The sequence below is a fragment of the Xyrauchen texanus genome, chromosome 28 (genome assembly GCF_025860055.1).
Source record: "Xyrauchen texanus isolate HMW12.3.18 chromosome 28, RBS_HiC_50CHRs, whole genome shotgun sequence".
NCBI lineage: Eukaryota > Metazoa > Chordata > Actinopteri > Cypriniformes > Catostomidae > Xyrauchen > Xyrauchen texanus.
Window position 1 is genome coordinate 34587599 of NC_068303.1, and position 23631 is coordinate 34611229.

Here is a 23631-nt window from a genome sequence, read left to right on the forward strand (position 1 = left end):
GTGAATGAAATAAATAGAAAGAGGAAGAAGCAGTTGGGGGTTGAGAGAAGAGAGGAATGTAACAGTGGATGCAAGTTTGTACTGCAGATGAGAGAGTTTCAAAGTAAGGTTCTCTCATTGGGGCAAAGGTAAGCTCTTCCCCTTCACCCGAAAGACCCCCCCAATCATGCTCATTGGCTCCTCCCCCTGCCTCTCACTGGCTCATTTCAGATATCTGGGTCACTCCCAGCCTTCCCTCCTTATATTACTCTCGAACAACTCAAACAGCTAGCACTCAGCTGCAGCCCTCTCCGCCTCTCTCTTTCTCTCACTTATTCTCACTCTCCCTCCCTCTTTCTCTGCTACAGGTGTGAGAAGACCCACGCCAGCCATTCACACTGCGCCAGTCCCTCCAGGCTTTAACCAGATAGCATTAAAATCATCATAATACTGACCTGACATCATCTAGAGCATTACACACAAATACACAGACTCATAGTCCTGGATTGTCCAAAGAATCCTGGGCCCAGTCATCCTTATCTGAATAGTTACATGTGAGAGTTCATTTAGTGGCTTACAAGGGCAGGCAGGATGAATTTTGACGAGGTCCTGGACCGGATTGGTGGGTTTGGACGCTTCCAGAAGACGCTTTATGTGTGGATCTGTCTGCCACAGATCTTTTTGGCCTTCCACATGTTGGTGTCTATATTTACTGGTGCCGTTCCCCCTCATCTGTGCAGATCCACCTGGCCACCGGGCGACGGTGGCGGCCCTGGGTTGGGCCTCAACTTTAGCAATGCTTCTGGTGAGTCTTGCTCTTCTTTTCAGCACAGCCCACAGTCCCATCTCAATCACAGTGGCCTCAATCTACCAATTACTGAGCACTCGACTGGTTGCAAGGGCGGATGGGAGTTCAGTAAAGATGTCTTCCTCAGCACTGTCGCCACAGAGGTGAGTGCTAATCTCATAAAATTGGGGTAGAATAAGGAGGCAGTAGTTTTGTGATATAACATGATGCTTCCCACAAGGTGATTCCTAACATTGTGTCCTAACCAGATGTGATGCAATAAGATTTGTCTGTCCACACTGAATATTGGACGGCTCTTCTCATCTGTACTATATATACCAAGATAATTGTTTCTTGTGCTTAAATGTGTAGCACTGTGTAGTACATACTGTGACAGTATGCAGTTTCAGACGCAACTTCTGACTATCTAGCTAGCTTGCTTTGTCTTACTGTACTGTCTGTATACTCAATATATTCCATTTAAAACTAGTTTAAACTTTTAGATAAGGCTTTGTCAAGCTTAGGTAAAGTTTGTCAAACTTTGATGTATCTAGTTGATGTTTTATATATACTTGTATGTAGTAGGTTTTTCGAACAATGAAAGTCCATAGTGTGCGGGTTTATTGTGGACACGGATGGTTAGAACAAAACTCTGATTGACATGGGATATCTTGTATCGCTTGTTGCTTGTTCCTTTATTGTGTTACGTATGGTTAGGACACGTTGTACGTTCTATCTGGTGTTATATGAGCTGGTCGTGTGGTGTGGTTTAGATGGTTTGAGTGCAGGGCTGCAGTGAGAGTTTCTGGCCTCCTGTGGTGAAGGAATCTAAGACTTCATATAAAGAGATGTAACTCACAAAGCTGTGAGACGGGCCAATGGAACGGCCTTTGCCTTGCTACATGTGACATGGAGAATGCGAGAAGGACAGATGAGTTGCTCGCAGCAGGACCTACCAGAACACTGGACATCGGACCGGCCTCACAATGGGGGCCCGACCATCTGATTCTACTCCATGCTATCCAGCTGCTGAGCTGAGGCGAGTGAAGGGAAGGGGGGCAAAGAGGGGAGCAGAAGAAGAGAGGATTTTGGGACTGGTCGGTCTCTAGTCCAGGTGTATAGGGAATAGATATGGGGAGGAGAGAGTTTCTGAACCAAATAACTTCTAAGATCCAGCCAAATCTCTAAAGCAAAGGCACAGTGTCTAACTCAGTCAATGGGCAGTTGACATGACATTTTTCTGACCTCTTAGAAAAAAGACTTTATTGACTTTAATTATTTAATTGGACAGCAAAAACCACATTATGTACATAACGTAATTTAATACATTTTTCATATTAAAAGTGGTATATGTTAACAATAGTTAATGCATTATGAGAAAATGACAATGAACAATTAAAGCAACATTAAGCTAGATTAATAAAATGCTGTTGTAAATATATTGTTAATTGTTACTTCGTTGTACCTAATGCATCTACTAGTGTAAACAAATAGAACCTTATTTTAAAGTGTTACTTACACATAAAGTGTGCTTTTGGTGGTAGCTGCTTTAACTGAATATGGTAATAAGCTGGTCTAAACTAGACATTATTGGTCAAATCTGGTTTAGATGGTTGATCAGCTGGACTACTAGCTGGTGGACCATATTGGTCAGACTGGTTAGGACTGCTAACCCACCTTTGACCAACAACAAACCAGCTACCATTGTCTAAAAACCAGCTTGAACACCTTAGGATCACATGACCTGTTTATTTTTTTCACCAATTCATTCCACTTTCCCATCACCTTATATTACAGTGGGATCTAGTGTGTGAAAATGCCACGTTGAACAACATTGGAGCATCTGTCTATATGTTTGGGCTGCTGGTTGGTGCTGTGCTGTTTGGTGCCCTTGCTGATAAGTAAGTAGAAGCACCTCAAGATAACTTAAAGCACACACACAAACACATAAATGCATGAAGATTCTCAGGTGAAAAAAAAAATTATCTGAAATGTTATGACTGATATCATGTAATGCTTACAAACCGTTCTGATTGACACCACTTATGAGATCATTAACAAACTGTGCATGCCTGGACAAGACCCTAAATATCAGGAGGTTTTGGATATGTTACATACATTGGTCACTGGAATATTTTTTTACACCGCAAACACATCCGTCCTCCTGAACATGGCAAATCAACAAGTTGAAAATGCGACTCTGTCTGTGAGAACCTCAATGCACTATCTTCACCGCTTATTTACACAATCTTGAGACGGCTGGGAGGGCCTCTCTCCTGTATGCGGACGTCTATTTGAGTGGTCCTGGTTTTATTTACTGATATTTATTGTGAGAAGGGATGATTGAATGCATGAATGCTTCTTTTTCATCTAACGGAACATTCCAACAACTTTGACTGACATTATATAAAGTTTATAAAAAAAATGTGTTAATGGAACATCCGTATGATGTAATTAGTATTTGGTAAAGGTTCTCCCAATGTTAGGAGAAAATTCCAAGAGCAGCATTGTTCTTACGTCATTAGATTTAAAGCTAACACTCTACAATAAGGTTCCATTAGTAAACATTAGTTAACATCAACTAAAAATAAACAATACTTTTACAGCATTTATTAATCCAGTTAATATTAATAATAATATTATTTTTTAAATCAAACATTGTATGTTAACATTCATTAATGTACTATGCACAAAGAAAAATCATAACTAATGTTAATGAATGGAAACTTATTGTAAAGTGTTACTGTTAAAAAAAAAAAAAAAACTCATCCAGAAGTTGGCAAACTAAGTTACGTTTTTAGGAATGTTTTGCCAACCCAAAAATATTTCAACTCACTTTAGGAAAGCTGAACATTTTCATGTTCCCACAAACACAAAATAACTTTTGGAAAACATTTTAAGAACATACATTTGTTAGCTGGGTTGTGCTGTAACCAAATTAGAAGTTTCTGAGGTTTTGGAAACGCAGTGGTTTCAGAGCGCACCTCTAATGTTCACAGCACATGTTCACATCTCAGTGTCGGAGAGACAAAACCAGCACTGTGGTGTGAATGAACCGAAGGGAGAATGTGGGGTGGAATTCTCATTATACTGGAAAGGCTGGAGAGAATAATACTGTCTAGGAAACTGACAGTCTAATATATATATATATATATATATATATATATATATATATATATATATATATATATATATATATATACTGTATGTATATTGATTTATTGAATTGAGCTTATACCGAGATTATGCTATTGTGAGGCACTCCTGCAGAAAAATAATGATGTAATAAATTAATATTACTTGCTTGATCTAAACAAAATAGGTGTCATTTTAAAGCTTAGAATCTGAACTTTACAATGCATATAGCTGATCCTACCTATTATTAAATAATGCTTTTTAATTTGACAAATTAGAACTGTTTTGTTCTCATAATTTGCAAATTTGATAGCACAACAATTATATTTAGAGTTGGTAAAAACATAAAAAGATGATGCAATGAGCAAATTAGATTCACACTGACACATAAATATAATAAACAGGAGTGTCTTTTTGTCACATTTTTCCTTATTACTTCCTGAACCATACATATAACATAGACAATAGCATATAGTAACTTACAGCAGACTATCCCAATTCAAACGAGCCCAAACACAACATAGTATAATAAGTAGATCTTGATATATTCCTCAAAAAGGTTTTTTAATGTAAAAATGCAGAAAGCTTTCTTTGAGGGTTAGGTTTAGGGTTAGAGGGATAAAATATAAAGATTGTACAGTATAAAACCCATTGTGTCTATGACCCAAGATATTTGTGTGTGTGTGTGTGTGTGTGTGTGTGTGTGTGTGTGTGTGTGTGTGTGTGTGTGTGTGTGTGTGTGTGCATGTGTGTGTGCATGTGAGCGAGCGTGTGAGCGAGCGAGTGAGCATGTGGGTGAGCGTGTGAGTGAGCGAGTGAGTGAGCGAGTGAGTAAGCGAGTGATTGAGTGCATACACATGTTCAAGGACATTGTGTGTGCAAACACACATCCACATATGTGCTCATCTAAAGTATTGGAATGCTCCTGGACACATCCATTAATTCAGACTGGGAACACCACAGGTGTAACAAAGTGTAATAAAACCATATGTTAAAAAAATATGAAAATGATCTAAAAACATTTGTGTGTTCAGATGCCCTGTGTAAACAAATTCATGGAAAAAAAGTTAGGACAAAACTCTGATTAACATGGGATATCATTTATCGCTTGTTGCAAAAAATAAGTAAATTGGTCAGTTTTGACCGGAACGCAATATAAGGGTTAATGAATTTCCTCCTCAGAAGTTTTACGAAATCCACCCATGAACTCAAACTATATGCTGGATTACACTACACGACTTTAAAAATCTGATCAGATTCTACAAGTACTAGCCTTCAAAAACTTTACGACTCAATAATTGTCTACAGGTAGAAATGAGTATCACAAACCAAATGATGATGATCGCGCACTACCGGTCTGTCAGGTTCATTCAATTGGATGACAAAAACCCTCCCATTCTAGGAGACACATGACAGATGTAAACAAACATGGATATAGGAGCTGGGACAGAAAGACAGAGACTGTGACACGAGTTAGAGTTGAGTGGCCTTAAAAGTTAAGCTCCACTTTGAGCACATGTTCGCAATATCCATTTCTTGAGCTTTGCCACCCCGTGCTCTCCATTTCCTTTGGGTGCTCACCATATGATTTCAGATCAGCATCATATGAACATCCACTATAGGATTTTCTCTATAGCAACTCTAAAATATCAAACATGTTTGATAGCTTCAGAATAAAAGGAATCATAGTCTGAGGGTAAGAAATCGGAGTCTGTAGTCGTCATATCCAACATGATTTTCTGAAAAATCTGTCAACTCCGACTGGCCAAAAAATCTGCAGACTGAAGTTGATGAGCATGAACTCGGCCCAACTACAAATCTGGTCTGAAATCATGTAGTGTATTCCAGCCTTAACTAAGCTTAATCACAGAGTAAGCAAACTGAGGTTTTGTGCTTTTTTAGGTATGGCCGCAGAATGATCATACTGATCGGTTTAGCAGTGCAGGCTATTTTTGGAGTGGGTGCAGCTTTCGCCCCTAATTTCTACATTTATGTCCTGCTTCGCTTCGTGGTGGGCATGACAGTGTCAGCAGTGATCATGAATGCATTTGTGTTGGGTAAGACATCCAATAAAGACTTCAACATCTCACCCTGTTCTGTTTTCTCAAGCTCTTCAGAACAAGAAAAAAATAATTATCAAAGATATATTGTAGCGAGTATTAGCAGCAAGAGGCAACTGTCTGGTTTACTGTGAGTGTAGTTCACTGTTTACTGTGTGTGTTCTGTCTGGTTCTGCAGGTACTGAGTGGACAGGCCCCAAAAAACGTATGCTGGCAGGTGTCATCACAGACTACTTCTTTGGTTTTGGCTATATCCTGCTGGCAGGGGTGGCCTATCTTATCCGAGATTGGCGTAAACTGCAGTTGGCCATTTCCGCTCCTGGCTTCCTCTTCCTGTTCTACATCTGGTGAGTTTGCACACTCATTTATAGGAAGCACACAAACAGGTCAGAAGGACACATATTCACAGCTTTAATGCTACCTCGCTGAAGGGAGGGGAAAGAAGGAAGGACGGAGAGAGGGTAAAGATGGCTTAAAAAGGCTGTATTTGGAGGTGGCATGGCATTAAGGCACATCAGAATCCATTGATTGCATAAATGTCTTAGGAGATGTCTTCATCTAGTCATTGTGTCCTTGCACCATCACAATCCTGTGAAAAGTTGGACGAAATAAAAGGACATCTGTTGAACGCAGCAAATGTTTATAACAGAACATGAAACATACTGTCGATTTAACATGCTACTTTAGTCAGATGAATTATATGAAAAATAACGTGTTCAAACAAATGATCAATTAATCATGCCCCCGATCCATACATAAAAAAAGGTGTCCTACTATCAGACCAATTCAAGCTTGATATACCACCTTGATGTTGCAGTAGGGGGGCAGTCAGCACTCCAGCTATACAGGCAACACGCCTTGAAAACCACTGAGAGAAAAAGGCAGCATAGCCTTCCACCGATGGGCTTTTGCGCTCGAAGTAAGCTGGTCCTAGCACAACAGAATGCAGTGATCTCGGTATGCTTTTTTAAGCATTTACAGTGGATATAAAAAGTCTATAGGTTTTTGTGATGTAAAGAATTAAACAAAGATAAATCACATCAGAATTTTTGCAGCTTTAATGTAAAAATAAAACCTATGCAATGCCACTGAAAACCAGAGTGATACATTTCAGAGAATAAAATTAAAATAAAAACTTAGAGTAACCTAACTGCATAAGTGTGCACATCCCTGAACTAATACTTAGTTGAAGCACCCTTTGATTTTATAACAGCACTTAACCTGTTTGGATAAGAGTCAATTAGCTTGGCACCTCTTGACTTGGGAATATTTTCTCACTCTTCTTTGCAAAAACGTTCCAGATCTGTCAAATTGCGAGGGCATCTCCTGTGTATGGCCCTCTCCAGGTCCCCCCACAGATTTTCTATAGGATTCAGGTCTGGGCTCTGGCGGTGGAATTCCAAAACATGATTATTTTTTTGCTGAAGCGATTCTTTTGTTAATTTGGATGTGTTATTTTGATCATTGTCATGCTGAAAGGTGAAAGATCTCTTCGTTTACAGCTTTAAATTGATTGGTACTTGGAGCTATTCCCTCCACCTTCACTAAAGCCCCAGTTCCAGCTGAAGAAAAACAGCCCCAAAGCATGATGCTGCCACTCCCATGCTTCGCCATGGGATTAGGGCTGGACTGGTAATCTGGCATACAGGGCATTTTCCCGGTTCCATTGGGAGAACCAAGCGGGCCGGTGGGTGGTCCGCTACACGGGCCGAATGGGCTGTGTTAAGCGTAAATGAGCCACCGCGTTATGCAAAATGGACCACAGAACGCCGCTTTTGGGACAGTTGCTATGTAAAATCCTGGGCCGATTTCTCTTCCCAGTCCAGCCCTGCATGGGATTGTACCCTTTACAATCTTGGTCTCATCAGACCATAACACATTTTCCACATGGTTTTAAGAGATATTGGATATAGGTTTCTGCCAGGCTTGGATGTTTTTTTTTCTTCTTCTTTAGAAAAGGCTTGGACTTATCACCTTACCCCATAGCCCAGAGAGATGAAGAATACAGGAGACAGTTGTCACATGTAGGGAGCAACCAGTACTTGCAAGAAAGAGCTGCAGCTCCTTTAATGTTGCTCTAGGCCTCTTGACAGCCTCCCTGACCAGTTTTCTCTTTGTCTTCTCACAATTCTGGAGGGATGTCCTGTTCTTGATAATGTTACTGTTGTGCCATATTTTCTCCATTTGTTAATGACTGTCTTCTCTGAGTTCCATGCTATATCTGATGCCTTGGAATTTTTTTAGAGCCCTCACCTGAGGGATACCTTTCAACAATGTTATCCCATTGTAGCCCATGGATCTTGTAGTAGCATGCAACAAAGAAGATTTCAGAAAAATCTTACAAGAACAGCTGAGTTTCTTCAGGTGAAGACAGGTGTGTACTATTTCACATGAGCTTGATTACTGGTTGATTCTGAACACAGCCAGAGACCCAATTATGAAAAGGTATGCACACTTATGCAAATAAGTTATTCTAAGTTTTTTATTTTTTTTTTCTCTGAAATGTGTCACTTTGGTTTTCAGTGGCATTACATAGGTTGTAATGTTTCCATTAAAGGTGCAAAAAGTCTGAAATGGTTTATCTTTGTTTAATTGTTTACATCACTAAAACCTGCTGTTTTAACAGGGGTGTGTAGACTTTTTTATCCACTGATAAACTACATTTAACTTGACACTGCATCCTAAAAACACAGTGCTTTTGACTTGTGACTCTGAAAACTTGTGAAACACGAAGTACCAAAGTAAGATGCTCGAAAAGCGTCCATTTGATGCATGAGTACATAGACCAACAACTGGATGGCGGATGAGCATCCCATTAGGACAGACTTAAAAGAATAGTTCACCAAAAAAGGAAATGTTTTCATCATTTACTCACCCTCATGAAATCCCAGAAGAATATCTCAGCTCTGTAGGCCCATTCAAGTGAATAGTGACCAACATTTTTAAACTTCAAAAAGCACATGAAGACCACAAAAGGAAAATCCAGTGGTTTAATCCATTTTGTGAAGTGATCCAGTCGGATTTGGGTGCGAACAGACCAAAATATAACTCCTTTTTCACTGTACATCTTGACATTACAGTGTTGGGCACGATCACAATTTAAGCTTAATTACACGTCCTAGTGCTTGACGCGTTCGCAGAATATTATATGGTGCTAGAAAGTGTAACGAGCTTATAAATCATGATTGCCAAGGAGACTGCTGATGTCCAGAATGTTTATAGTGAAAAAGAAGATAAATTTTGGTCGGTTGTCACCCAAAACAAATTGGATGGCTTCAGAAGACATGGATTAAACCACTGGAATCCTATGGATTACTTTTATGCTGCCTTTATGTGCTTTTCGGTGCTTTAAATATTGATAGTTATTTTAATAATTATATACTAAATTATCTTTATTTATGGGCCTTTCTCAGTAAATATTGATATATTCGATTAATTGTAATTCATTCAATTAATTAATCGGCATCTAATGTAATTAATTTGATTAAAGATTTTAATTGATTTACATCCCTAGCTTGCACTGTAAATGTAATATTTGCTTTTTTTCCAATTTATGACTATGAGACTCTCTGATGCACCCTTTAATTTGCTTTAGATCATGCGACATGATGTTACAGTGCCTTATGCTGCGTTCCATTCAAAGTAGGATGTGGTGAATTCTGTCTTGATATCTCAATAAAGGCATTCCATTGGCCGATGCTCGGAAGATGACTTGTAAGCAAGCAAAACTGATATTTTCCAGTTAGCTTAGCAGTTGTTCGATTGTCGATGCAACAATGCTAGCATTTGTTGTACAGTTGTATGATTATCAAATGATTATGATGGATAATATTTGATAAAAGTGAATTTTCTAATTCACTTTTTACATATCAATAAGTGTTGCCATGTTTGTGTGAAGCATTTACCTGCATCTCTGTGAAATCGAAGTTGAAGAGTTTTGCAAGAGTTTCCAAGTTGGAAGTCCAACTTTAAGGGGGTATTCCATTGAACTTTTCCTTTTTGGCAGTTGGAAATTCCGACTTTCTGAATTAAATAGAATGCAGCTTTAGAGGGATATCAGAAACCAGTTTCCTTACAAGGTACTTTTTATACATACAATTCTGCCTGTGAAGTCACTGACTTACTGGAAAGTGAATCATCGAGGAAGTTGCCTTAGCTTTCAGATGCAGATAAAATGTTTTGTAGGCATTGAACTGGGCAGAGTGTGATTGGCAAGTTTCAAACTTTAAAGCTGCACTATGTAAGATTTGTTGGTTAAAAATGAACAAATTGCCATTATTGATTAAATACATAAACAATTAGTGTTCAAAACAATGTCCTAACCTTACCCCCAATTCAATACCGTAAGCCTATAAAAAATTATTTGTATTTTGAGCTGTCTGGTTTGATGTGGTAGGAAATCGCTGACTTATGTCATTCATCCTTGCATCATTACATCATGTCCACACACACAGGAAAGAAGTACCGACTCGCTCATATTCCAGCTGGAGAAACAAACTATGCTTTTCAGCTCAGTTCAGTAACACGCACAGAGTTCAGGACCGCATCACTGCAATCTGGTTGGTCGTTTATCTGTTATCCATTTGGCAAAGATGTTATAGACCTGCTATAACGCTTGGATATGTTTTCTGGTAGGGTTGCTGAAGCTTATATTGCCATTACTCGTGTGATAACTGATCACGATGTATATACAATGTTGGGGGAAGATACTATGACATATTTAACATTTATGACTTCTGAAATTTACTTCTTGTAATTTTTATATTGCATATTTAAGCATATTAGTTTTTACGATTAATACATTTCATTTTATCCCCATCATTATTGAATCCTCATTTTATGTTTTTAGTTTACGGTGTTATTGTGTGCATTGCATAGACATGCTATTGTAATAACAGAGGCTTGAAAATATCTTATCAGCCATATCACAATTTTAACCTCTTAAATTGAAAACTGTAGTACAATTCAAACATTAATAGTAGATAAAACACTTGAATAATCACATTAAGATATACTGGTGGTGGCCCCTGTTCTCTATTTAAAAGTGCTTTGAGTGTAGTGTCAGAAAAGAGATTTAAGTGTAAAATTCATTCAAATATGTAAATAAGAGTGTTGTTTATCTTCATCAAAGCAAGTCATATTTCAGTTTTAAATTATATAACATAATTATATGTGGGGTGGCTGTGGCTCAGGTGGTAGAGCGAGTCGGCCACTTATCACATGGTTGGTGGTTCGATTCCTGGCCCACATGACTCCACATGCCGAAGTGTCCATGGGCAAGACACTGAACCCCAAGTTGCTCCCAATGGCAGGCTAGCACCTTGCATGGCAGCTTTGCTATCATAGGTGTATGAGTGTGAGTGCGAGTGTGTGTGTGAATGGGTGAATGGGACCCAGTGTAAGTCGCTTTAGTAACCACTATGGTTAAAAAAGGCGCTATATAAGTGCAGACCATTTACCATATCAACATGAAAACAGCACATTATGACTCCGGCCCCAGTCATAATCACACACAGGCAATGTCCAGGTAAACTCAAATGAGAAGATTCATCCGCCAGAAGAGCAGTGCAGAAGAACCACTGATGTAAAGTGTTCTTCTGCAAATTGCTTGCAATTTTAAGTTTCAACCACAAATTTCGCTTGAGAGCACAAAGTTATGTAGTGCATCTTTAATATCAATGCCCCTCATTCATGTTTTTGTTTGTTTTTCTAGGAAATGAATGTGTGCATGTACGTGCTTGCATGTGTATTCTGGTATTCATGTATGTTTATGTTTGTGTGTTCACAGGGTGCTTCCAAAGTCGGCCCGTTGGTTGATGGCCAATCAGAAGCATGAAGAGGCATTGGATCTGATTCGTAAGGCAGCACTTATTAACGGCAAACCACTGGACTATGACGACATTGAGCTTTGCCAGGTCTGGTATATTTGTAGTCTCAAGTAGCCAAACTTTACACTTCTGGTCCACTTTGTAGCATATTCTGGTCAAGATCCGCCCACTTAGACAGGAAGAGACATATAAAGCATCCATCCACAGTGTGTTTAGATTTATGTGCTTAGGGGTGGGTTTATTTAAAGTTATCACAGAACTCTTTTTTGGCATATCATAACGACACTTGTATTGCTCAAGATAATAATGATAGTGACATATCTGTCCCTCCTTAGAGACTGACAGCCTCACTCATCAATCGCTTTCATTGTAGTTTTAATTTTTTTAAATACAATGAAAGTAAATGGTCACGGAAGGTAACATTCTGCCTAATATGTCTTTTTGTGTTCCATGGAAGATCAAATCAAATCTAATCCCTTTATTGTCACTCAACCATATGCACAAGTGCAACAGTGGTTGAAAGTCTTGGGTGCAGTTCCAAGCAACAAAGCAGTGTGACAATTACAAACATCTGATTTACTCATAACACATTTTACACATCTGTTACACAACACAATATACACCTAATAATATACAATATACAGTAATCAGTGGAAATAAATATGAAGTGTTGTGTTGATATTCAGCTGTCGGTTGATGGTTGCCAGTGTGTTATTAAGAGAAGTATAAAATGTGAGTCCAGTCTGAGGCTAATAAAGTGTGGTGCTGATATATGTATCATGATCGATCAAGAGTTAAATGTCTGATTGCTTGGGGGAAGAAGCTGTCATGAAGTCGGCTGTTTCAGGTCCTGATGTTGCGATACCTCCTGCCTGATGGTTGCAGTGAGAGCAGCCCATGGCTCGGGTGGCTGGAGTGTCTGATGATCCTCTGAGCTTTTTTCACAAACTGCCTGGTATAGATGTCCTGGAGGGAGGGAAGCTCACCTCCGATGATGTGTCTGGCAGTTCGCACCACCCTTTGCAGGGCAGTGCTGTTGCTGCACAGGCAGTGATGCAGCCAGTCAGGATGCTCTCTACAGTACTGGTGTAGAACCGTGTGAGGATGAGTTGGTTCATTCCAAACTTCCTCAGCCATCTCAGGAAGAAGAGGCGCTGTTGAGCCTTCTTCACAACGGCCTCAGAGTGGACGGACCATGAATGTTCCTCTGTGATCTGCCGAAGCTCCATTGATGGTGATGGGGCTATGTTCTCTGTCTTTTCTCCTGAAGTCCACCACAAGCTCCTTGGTCTTGCTGACATCTGCGACACCAGCGTGTCAGAGTGTGCACCTCCTTTCTGTAGGCTGTTTCATCATTGTCAGTGATCAGACCTATCACCGTCATATCATCAGCAAACTTAATGATGGCATTGGAGCTATGTGTTGCCACACAGTCATGTGTGTACAGGGAATACAGGAGTGGGCTGAGAACACAGCCCTGCGGGTCTCCAGTGTTGAGGGTCATTGATTAGGAGATGTTGCTGCCCATTCTAACCACCTGGCGTCTGATTGACAGGAAGTCCAGGATCCAGCTGCACAGTGAGCTGTTTAAGCCCAGAGCCCCGAGTTTCTCATCAAGCTTGGAGGGCACTATGGTGTTGAATGCTGAGCTGTAGTCTACAAACAGCATTCTCACATATGTGTTCCTTTTTTCCAGGTGGGAGAGCAGTGTGTATTGTAGATCCAATGGCATCATCAGTGGAGCGGTTGTTGCGGAATGTAAACTGCAGTGAGTCCAGTGAGGCAGGAAGCACAGAGCAGATGTAATCTCTGATTAGTCTCTCAAAGCATTTGCTGATGATGGGGGTCAGAGCAACAGGACGGCAGTCATTTAAGCAAGTGATTTTGGATTGTTTTGGTACAGACACAATGGTGGACGTTTTAAAGCATGTGGGGAAGTCATAGGTGGTAGCTTTGTTTTGCTAGAATTTGCAAGATTTTTCATTAGCTGGACCTGGTTGAGTTAGTAGTCCATCTTGGACCAGCAACAACCTGGCTACCATGTTCCAAAAAACAGCTTGTCCACCTTAAACTGGTATAACCAGGTTTTTTTCCAGCAGGATCCATCACCAAGATTATCTACAAGCCCAGCTTGGCCCCCACCAGCTAGTAGTCCAGCTGGCTAATCACCTTAACCATTTTGGACCAGCTAATAGCCAGTCTGGACCAGCTAGAAATCAGCTACCATGTTGTAAGACAGAGTTATCACATTACGCTATTTTTAGCTGGATTGTACCACAGGGCTTTTCTGATATTTGCATTTTATCTGTAATGTAACCAAGTAACAGTATATCTCTCTTTAGAAAGGAATATTCAAAATAGTCTCAGTACTCCAACTTCTACAGTGGAGTCAAATTCAGGAGTCTCTTGACTTAAAAACGTTCTCTCTTAATTTACAGAGCACTAAAAACTCAGAGAATTTACAAGACTTGCGGAAATACTCAGTCATCGATCTGGTCCGGACGCCCACAATGAGGAAACAGTCCCTCATTCTGTTCTACCTCTGGTAAAAATGCATTCTCAACTGCAAACAACACAACTTGAATTCAGAATGAATGATTCATCATTTGAACTTCAGGAAACACCATTCACATTTTCAAAGCTCAGGTCTAGAGTTTTCAGAGCAAACAAAACATTGAATAAACAGACAAAGTTAGGCTAATTAAGGCCAGTAATGATAGAAGTGATGCAAGAGGAAAAGATAGAAAGAGATATCAAAAACGTCTAAATTTGACGGCATCTCTGAAAATCTTATTTCAGTTTGAAAATGCTATTCTCATTTTTCTTACAGTAAAAAGTTTCAGTTGCAAAGTCCAAGGGCCATTATTAGAAAGAAAGAAAAAAACACTTATATCAAAACACTACAGTTATTCCTCATTTTTGTTCATGAAAGTTTCACTTCAAATCTAAAGCAGCATAAATCTAACATTTGAGGTTTAAGTTTAAACAAAACAAATAAGCTTAATTCAATATATATTATTCTTAAAACAAGTCTTAATATCTTTTGTCGCCGTATTAATGATATTTGCTAAATATTTACGGGAAAATAAGTAATGTACGTATAGAAGGAAGTGTTGGCTCTTTTTAAATCAATTTTCATTTTTATTTGGTTTTGCATTAATACAATTTGTGTCACATATTCTTGTATTTCATGCATGTGATTCTAATTTCTCTACATTATGCACTTTTCCCTTTTTTAGTCTTATAAAAATAATAATAACAGAACTACTTCTGCTGTAACTCTATAATTCTGGTTTACAAGATGGTGGTATTGATTTTGCTGACTGTGTTTGTTACAGGTTTGTGAATGTCCTGGTGTACTATGGGCTGTCACTCAATATCTCAGACTTTGGTATGAATATCTACATGACGCAGATGATCTTTGGCTTGGTGGAGATGCCAGCCCGTACCATTACTCTCTTCACCCTAAACCGCTCTCGGAAGATATCCCAGTTAGTTTTCTTAGCAGTAGGAGGCCTGGCCTGTCTTCTCACCGTATTCATACCAGATGGTAGGTGAAAAACACAACCTCTACTCAATTAAAGCTCTACAAGCACTAAGGGCATTTTCACACTTGGGTCCTCTTTAAAACAAACCAAACTCAGACCCCTTTGAGTGGACCAAAAAGTGAACCAAGTGAAAAAGGATCCAGTTCTCTTTGCATTCACACTATTTGTGACCTTGAAAGAGGGATCTCCTTTTGGTCCACATGACCCCTTACGGGGTCTGAGTCCATTTTGCCTCCGCTTCTGAGACAAGCTGAGAATCCACGCAGCTTATCATATGGCTTGATGTGCATGACACCACGAAGACTCCCAACATGTGGAGGCTCATACTACTTTCTGTGATCCACGCACAACTCACCACGTGATAAGGAATGAGAAACAGAATGAGCGGCTTATCGTGTCTCTTCTCTGTGTGTCATCATTACTGGAGTATGGTATCCTATCAGGGACAAACATGTTTGGCATTATGCGAAAAGGAAAATCAAGTGAGCCCAGAGCTAACCATACTCAGACCACCTTCCAAGATGACCTTTAAATGGGTCTGAGATTGTTTGGATTGTTCACATATGGGCCTAAAATCCCACGAACAGAGCTCAGACCCCAAACCAAGTGTGAAAACACCCTGACTCAAGAGGACCGCCTAAAGGGTAGTTATCAAATTGTCTTTGAATTGACCCTGTCTAAGTTGCTGTAAGGCAAGTAAGGTCACTTAGTGGCCATATTCATAATGCTACAAGGCAGCTAATCCGCTCGGTTCCCAACACAATTACTTAATTATGTAGCTAGCTAGCGATAGCAATTAACACATTTTGTGTCAAACTCCTGTGACCTTGACTATAGGCCTAGGGTCCACCCATGAGGACAAAATAAGAACGTGTTACATTACTTTGACACAAATTTTGAAAAGCGAGAACCTGATAATGTTTGACAGGTTTAATGCACCTGCCAAATTGGCGTGTGGAATTGTGAAATTCACCAGCCAATTGTTCCAATCATTCTTGATCTTGACAAATTTACATAAGCTTGTGGTTTTGCCATCTAATGTAACAGAGAGGATATATGTACCATTGGTTTTACTAATAATTTAATAATTCTCTCCAATAAACACAACACAGGCTTTGTCATTGCTCCTCAGATTTCATGCCACTGCTTATTACTGTCTGGAGTTTTCAGAAACACATCTAAAAACCTTGACTTACACAAACTGTTTATTTATATAACTTACCCATTTCGAGGAATATGATGCTGTAATTGACATAAGGTTTAACAGAACTAAGAGTTGTGTGCCACCTTTTTTCAGGCATTCAGGGGTTGGGGAACAACGCCAGGGCTTTAACCATGACTTTCTCTCATAAAAACTTCTGCTCTGTTGGCCGGCCTCCCAGCTAGCACGATTAAGCCACTGCATATGGTCCAGCATGCAGCAGAGCTTGTATTTGTCTGGTCTTTAATCAGCCAAAGAGGGCTCATGTCACCCCTCTCTTAATTTCACTCCACTGGTTACCTGTAGCTACCCGCATCAAATGAAAGGCTTTGACTCTGGCATTCAGGACATCTCGTGGAACTTCTTACTTACTTCAATCCTCCAGGTCTATGTCCCAACTCGCTCTCTGCGGTCAAAAAACGAGCGACGCCTGGCGGTCCCATCTCATAGGCACAAAGTCCTTTTCATGATCATTCAGTTTCTCTATTCCTCTGTGGTGGAATGAGCTTCCAACTGCTACATGATCTGCTGATACCATCTCAACATTCAAGAACCAGCTGAAAACACATCAGTTCAGAGAGCACTTAACCAATCCACACTAAATGCACTTACATGATATTTAAAAAATCTTGTCTGTCTCTTTCTTCTACCGTAGCTTACATACTACTCCAGCCACTTTGAGAACTTGGCAGTCCAATACTGCAGATATTGTTGACATTTGTGTGACATTTGTGTGACAAATTTCTTAAATAAGCTAAATGACTTAATGTAAATGTAAACCTCTGCCATACATAATTTCTGTCCCCATAGATCTGTCCAGTGTTCGCACTGTACTTGCCATGGTGGGTAAGTTTGGGATCACCGCATCATTGTCAATTGTGTACATCTACTCAGCAGAGGTCTTCCCAACTGTCATCAGGTGAGCAATAGCAAGAAAAACTGCTCATAAGGGTTTTTGATAAATGCCCAAGAGGACATGTAAATGAGTTCCAAAAATTTGGGCTGTCTCTAAACTCGCAAAGCAAGTCATAAGTAAGTCAAATCGTACAGATGCATGGCTCTATAATCTGAATTTTGCTGACAAAATCATGCTTTGTTCCAAAACCTAGTGAGCTACCTTGCCTACTAATGCCTTCATGGAACCACATAAATTAAATTATTTGGAACAATTTACATAGTCAGTAAATTAATTAAAGGTCACTCACACACTCAAGATAACAACAAAGACCTTTGCACGGCAAAAGTTCACCAGCGGAATACAGTAATCTCAATGGGAATCGGCTCCATTAGGAATTTTGCCTAATGAATATCCAGTGACAGAAATGTTTGGAGAACTTTGACGCAAATTCGCAGCATTGACCACTGAGTTTTTGCAGTGAGTTTCTTTATAACTTGACTCTCCCAGAGTATAAACAGCAGCATAAAAAGAGGCTGCTTGATAAGTAGTTTTTGTGAGTTTCACATGCTCTTAACATCCATTCACCTTCTTTACCTGTGTAATTTCGCCATGCAGGGTTAAATGTGACAAGCCTTCACAGTTGATTCCAATATAATTTTCTGTTAGCATATTGCTAAGCTATTTATTCAACACTCAAAAACCATTTTAATTAAATTGAACTTTTTTTTATGTTTCTTTTAAGTATTATATCCAGTGGTTTCCAACCCTGTTCCTGGAGGCCCCACAACAGTATAGGTTTTGGATATCTCCTAATCAAAAATGCCTGATTCACCTCATCAGCTCTGTGGCAGGGCGGAGGGCGGGGCCGGGTCGTGATCATACACACCCTGTCCCTTATCAGGCTCATCAAGCCTCTGAGAGGGATAAAGGTCGACTGCGGAGGATTGTGCGGGAGAGAGAGACATGTCTTTTTACGGACTTAAAAATGTGTTGGGACATGTCTTACTTTATCCCTCTCGGAGGCTTGATGAGCCTGATAAGGGACCGGGTGTGTATGATCACGACCCGGCCCCGCCCTCCGCCCTGCCACAAGCTCATTAGTAGAAACTCCAAGACCTGAACTATGTGTTTTAGATAAGGGAGATTTGCAAAATTTGCAGTGTTGGGGGGCCTCTAGGAATAGGGTTGGGAACCACTGATTATATAAATTAAATATGTATACTCTACATTTATCGCAACATTTCCAGTCCATCTTGACTCTGTCCACCATCTTGGATTAAAAGTGTTTTTAAGTCTTCGTGTCAGAAGCATGCCAGATGCTTTAAATTGATGTCTTGGTATGCAGCTCAGTGGCTTTAGTCTTTTTTTTATAAATTACATTAATTACAGGGACAGGGCCCATGGAGCAAGATCACAAGTACCTCAAAGGCACAGTGGAGAGATCACTCTCAGTTTGAGGCTCGCCCCTACTGAGGTTCGGTTGCCAGCTTGTGCTTATCCTTTACCACAATCCCCTCATCTGATGGGGTGACTTATTTTCAAAAATATAAGCAGGTCAACAAAATAATTACATGAATTGATAATTAGGCTGTTCATGAACCATACTCCAAACCACCTTTTCAAGAGTAGTCAGATTCAGTTTGCTGGTGTTGGTTTACACCAACCGAATACACTGAATTCTGGCGTCAGTCCAACTCGAGTCTGCATCAAAAGCTCTAGTGTGAAACCATCCTTAAAAGAGTTGCCACATAGACATGAAGAGTTACAACAAATATGTCAGCATATTCTAAGTCTTTCCAATGTGATTTTTAAATGTGAGATAGCAAAACATGACTTTCTCTCATTTTCTGCAGACAAAACGGCATAGGTATGGGTTCAATGTGTGCACGGGCAGGCGGAGTGATTGCCCCCATCATCTACCTCTTGAGAAACATCAGCCGTCATGCCCCCATGGTGGTGTTTGGCCTGTGTCCGCTCATAGGTGCTGCCCTCACCATGTTTCTGCCTGAGACAGCCCATAAGCCTCTTCCAGACACAATAGAGGATGTGGAGCGCACCGGAGTCAGGTGAGATAACCCCAACCCTCTGAGCTCTAGGACAACTATATTTAAGGTGGATTTTTCAATGGAAAAAGGTGGAAAATGTACTGGATTATTGTAAGACTGTAAACATTATAAAATCTTTGTTCATTTGAGAACTGGAGTAGACAGAGTGTGTCTGATTGAGTTCTTATGATGGTTGTCAGCAGGCCCACATTAAATCAGCAAAACTACAAACTTTGGTAGATTTTCAGCGAATTATAATGCCCGTCATTTAAGTTCTACACACTCTCTATCCTCACATAGGCAGACCTCTGACTTTGGCAAAAGGTCTGTGGCGTTTTGCAGCTTAAACCGGCCAAGAACCACCCACTTAGACAGAAACAGCCATCTGACTGTGTTTTGTTATTACATGCTGGGGTGGGGCTATGTGATCAGCCACGGCCCATGCATTTTAAGTCTAAGCCTTCAGTGCGATTCATGGCATTAAGAAAACACAGTTTCACAATGAATAAGATGCCGTATCATACGTTATGTGGCAGTCAACTAATAATACCAATTGACATTTTAAAAACATGTCCACGCACGAAAGCCAGAACCAAGGAGGTTTAATACCAAGAAAAATCTCAGTAATAATATTTGCGATTCAAATTTTGCTTACAATAAATTTTGTTTCGTCAGGGTACATGGTTACTTTTCAAAACTTGATCCGACACTGAATGCTCAAGCAGCCTAATTTACACGTAGAAAACTCCTGAAGTTGCTATAAAAATGCAAAAAGCACTTACCAGTTAGCTTGAAGTGAAAATCCGTCTTCCTTTCCTGTTTAATCTCAGGTTTTAAAATCCATAAGGATCTCTTTCTCAACAGCAATATCAGCAGTGATGACAACCAACTTGTCATCAATATCTCGTGCTATTCGCTTTCAAATTACGTACATCATTTAAAGTGTGATTGCGCCACTCAACGCCAGCTAGAAGGCCTCGACCGGGACATATCCTAAAGATCACACCCACCAAGAACAAATAAATCAATCTGATTGGCTGATGAATCTGACAATCTGACTTTAGATACCCATTCCTTTGCACTTTTGAGGGATTCTGCAGAAATTCCGAAGGCCTGAGGAGGTGGAGCTCAGACTCACGCGCTGCTTCGGCTAAAGAGCATGGCTTCAGGCATGTGATTTGTGAAACAGTTGTCACACTTTGCTTGTAAGCATCAAGGAATAAATTCTGATTGGATAAACTTTTAGTTTTTGGCTAATTTATTAGACATGTTACGCCAGCAGAGAAAGCTTTGCTGGCCCTGAGAAATCGCCACTGTATGTGATATATTAACACATGGCAACTTGCCAAATGTGGGTATTTCATATGCAGTGGTGGGTACTTTTGCTCATCTACCCGCCTCTGTGGCAGATGACCTGTAAGATGTATTGTTTACAGATGATATCCGTTGAGGTTTTAGAAATGTGCATGTTTGCAGCATGATATCTTTTTATTGAGGTATGAACATCTATTGAAAAAGGTTTCATTAGTTCCTTATTATTGTTTTGAGTGGTTTTCTTTAGACACGTGGAGGTTAGTTGTTGAAACTTACAGTAGGGATTCTGAAATGTTGCCAGTGCCATCACCAGGGACATATTTAAAATAGTTTCTCTGTGGTCGGATTTGGGATTTTTTCCTTTGCCATTCCATCTCTTTTAAATTAGGCAAGCTGGACAGAATATAAACCATGAATGAAAACAACTGAGCTATTTAACTGCTGCTCTCTGCCTGGGTAAAACCACAATATTTTATTAAGCACATATTTTGTTCAGAACAGATCACAGTTAAACACGATACACATTAAATGTGGTTGATCTTTGCCCTTGTTTGCCTTACAGCACTAGTGCCGAGAAGTCACAACATGCCCTATATGAAGAATGCCCCAAACAGAACCCCGACATCATCCTCTGAACAGCAAGCCTACATTAGACTGTCACCAAACAACCATTTCAGAAGAAAAGACTTTTCGTCTGCTATTTCCAGCTTTTCTTTCCAGGAGTACTTGAACATAGTCACAAAATCGGTATGGAAATGTAACCAAATCTGTGGCTTTTTTTTTTATTATTAAATTTGTACACTAATAGATATTAACATGAAGGAATTTTTTTTTTTTTTTTATAAAAAAAGTTTTGGTAATGTTGATTCTTGGGGTTTTGAAAAAGGAATTGGTGGTTTTTAAAACCTGATTCTATTTCTGCAGTGTCTTTACATGTGATGTCATTTCTGCACACTTCTGTGAAATAATGTTTTCAAACAGGTTTCCTGAACACTCGCCTTGTGCCATTGGTCAGGCAACAAATAGCCCCGACCTAAACTCAGAGCATTGGTTGAGCCAGTGTTACTGTACTGGGCTGGTGGGGATACTCAAACAGTGTTTACATTTTTCAAGCTAATCAATGTACAAACTAGGCTTACTTATAGTTTCTTTATTGGGGATATTTTTTTAACACCATTTATCACATTTAACGCTCATGTTAGTCTTCAGCTCTGTTTTACTGTGCTTTTTTGGTTTGTAAATAATGTACATTTTACTATGACGTTTTTAGATGTGTACAGCAGGTTGCATTTAACCAGTCACTCTCTGATTTCAATTAGTTTTCAAGTGTGAGAACCAGCAGGGTGCAAACTCACTTCTTAACATCTGCAGTCTCTCATACACTTGTATTTTTTGCCTCTTTCCGAAAGAGACCATTCAAGCTCAGAGGGTGCACTGAAATTCTCCTCACAAACACACCCACTCAAGCCTTTTCCTGCTGAAAAGACCAGCTTATGTTGTCGTTTTGGTCCTGGTACCCCAACATGGGATGTTGGTGTCTTCCTCTCTCTTATAAACTATTTTAACCATTCATCAGAAAGACCATGCTTGTCAACCACCTTCACCAGCTAGGTTTTGCTGTTGATAAGCATTGCTATGCTGGTTCACCAGGAAGTCCCAGAGAATCTCTGGGACATTACAGTATTCACATAGAGCTCAAACTATACAAATGAGCTTGAAAATATCAAATAAATAGTAACACTTTACAATACGTTTCCATTTGTTAACATTAGTTAACAACATTAGTTAACATGAACTAACAATGAAAAATGTATAAATATTAGTTAATATTAATTTCAACATATAGTAATTCATTTTTATTTGTTAACATTAGTTAGTGCACCATAAACTAACATGAACTAACAATTAACAATTGAATTTTATTAACTATAATGTTAGTTAAAAAGATGAATAAATGCTGTAAGAAATGTATTGTTAATTGCTAGTTTGCGGTAATTAATACATGAACTAATGTTAATGAATGGAACCTTATTGTAAAGTGTTACCAAATAAATAAATAACAGAACTATGTATTATTAGTCTGTTGTGAAATCCTGATAAAGAATGTGATTGTTTTCCCAGTTTTTCACAGAAACACATGTTTATATTTCTATCATTTTAAAGTTTTTGTTTTGTTCTGTATTTAATAAAAAAAATTAGAAACTAAAGCTTCTTTTTTAATGGGGATTCTCATGGTCCTTTGTCATGTTGCTATTTTGATGGTAATTTTAAACTAGCAAAGCAAGAACCACACCTGCTTTTGCAATATTAACAGTAAAGCAGTTAGCTGGGCACATTTCAACATTTTAGTTCCCATTTTTACTACTGTCAATTTGTTTTTAGCTCACTATTGCCACCTTCTGGAGAGAAGCTGTACTTGATTCTTACATTTATGTAAACACACATTTCACAGTTTTGTACATTTTTATAAAACAGAAAGGGGGTTTAGCATTAGATATGCCAAAAACATTATTACAAATCTAATTAGTTTCTATACATAATTAGATTTTTTTTGTAACAAAGTTCTACTTTTCCATTGGGTGATGTCTCCATTAACTGAGCAGTCATAATGGCATTGGCATTAGCAAGATAACGCTAAATATTAGTGTAATTTATAAGCCGTTTTCCTAATGTGAACCTCACACAACACTCTCCACTCAAGCAGGGGTGGATTTAGGCATGGGCGAACATGGGCAGCCGGGGGCGGCAAGAACTGAATGTGTCAGGTGAGAATGTGAGAGAGACTACGTGTGCATTACTGTCTGCCAGATGGAGTTCGTTAATCATTTTACCGTCA

General features: G+C 39.4%; 1 protein-coding gene across 1 annotated transcript; it reads left to right on the forward strand.

The window, feature by feature from the left end:
• The first annotated feature begins 289 nt into the window (after positions 1–289).
• On the forward strand, positions 290–22927 carry LOC127622115 (solute carrier family 22 member 6-A-like). The gene is made up of 10 exons (XM_052096052.1): positions 290–930; positions 2564–2667; positions 5804–5958; positions 6140–6308; positions 11750–11876; positions 14228–14334; positions 15128–15339; positions 17349–17457; positions 19290–19502; positions 21358–22927. Exons 1-10 carry the CDS (start codon positions 571–573, stop codon positions 21428–21430), a joined length of 1629 nt encoding a protein of 542 aa, XP_051952012.1. The 5' UTR covers positions 290–570; the 3' UTR covers positions 21431–22927.
• The last annotated feature ends 704 nt before the right edge of the window (positions 22928–23631 follow it).

Bases quoted from the DNA above. Each gene is read 5' to 3' on its own strand.
- LOC127622115 (XM_052096052.1), top strand. From the start codon at position 571: ATGAATTTTGACGAGGTCCTGGACCGGATTGGTGGGTTTGGACGCTTC. The intron at 931-2,563 runs GTGAGTGCTAAT...CTTATATTACAG, and splicing joins TCAGCACTGTCGCCACAGAG to TGGGATCTAGTGTGTGAAAA. The intron at 17,458-19,289 runs GTGAGCAATAGC...CATTTTCTGCAG, and splicing joins GTCTTCCCAACTGTCATCAG to ACAAAACGGCATAGGTATGG.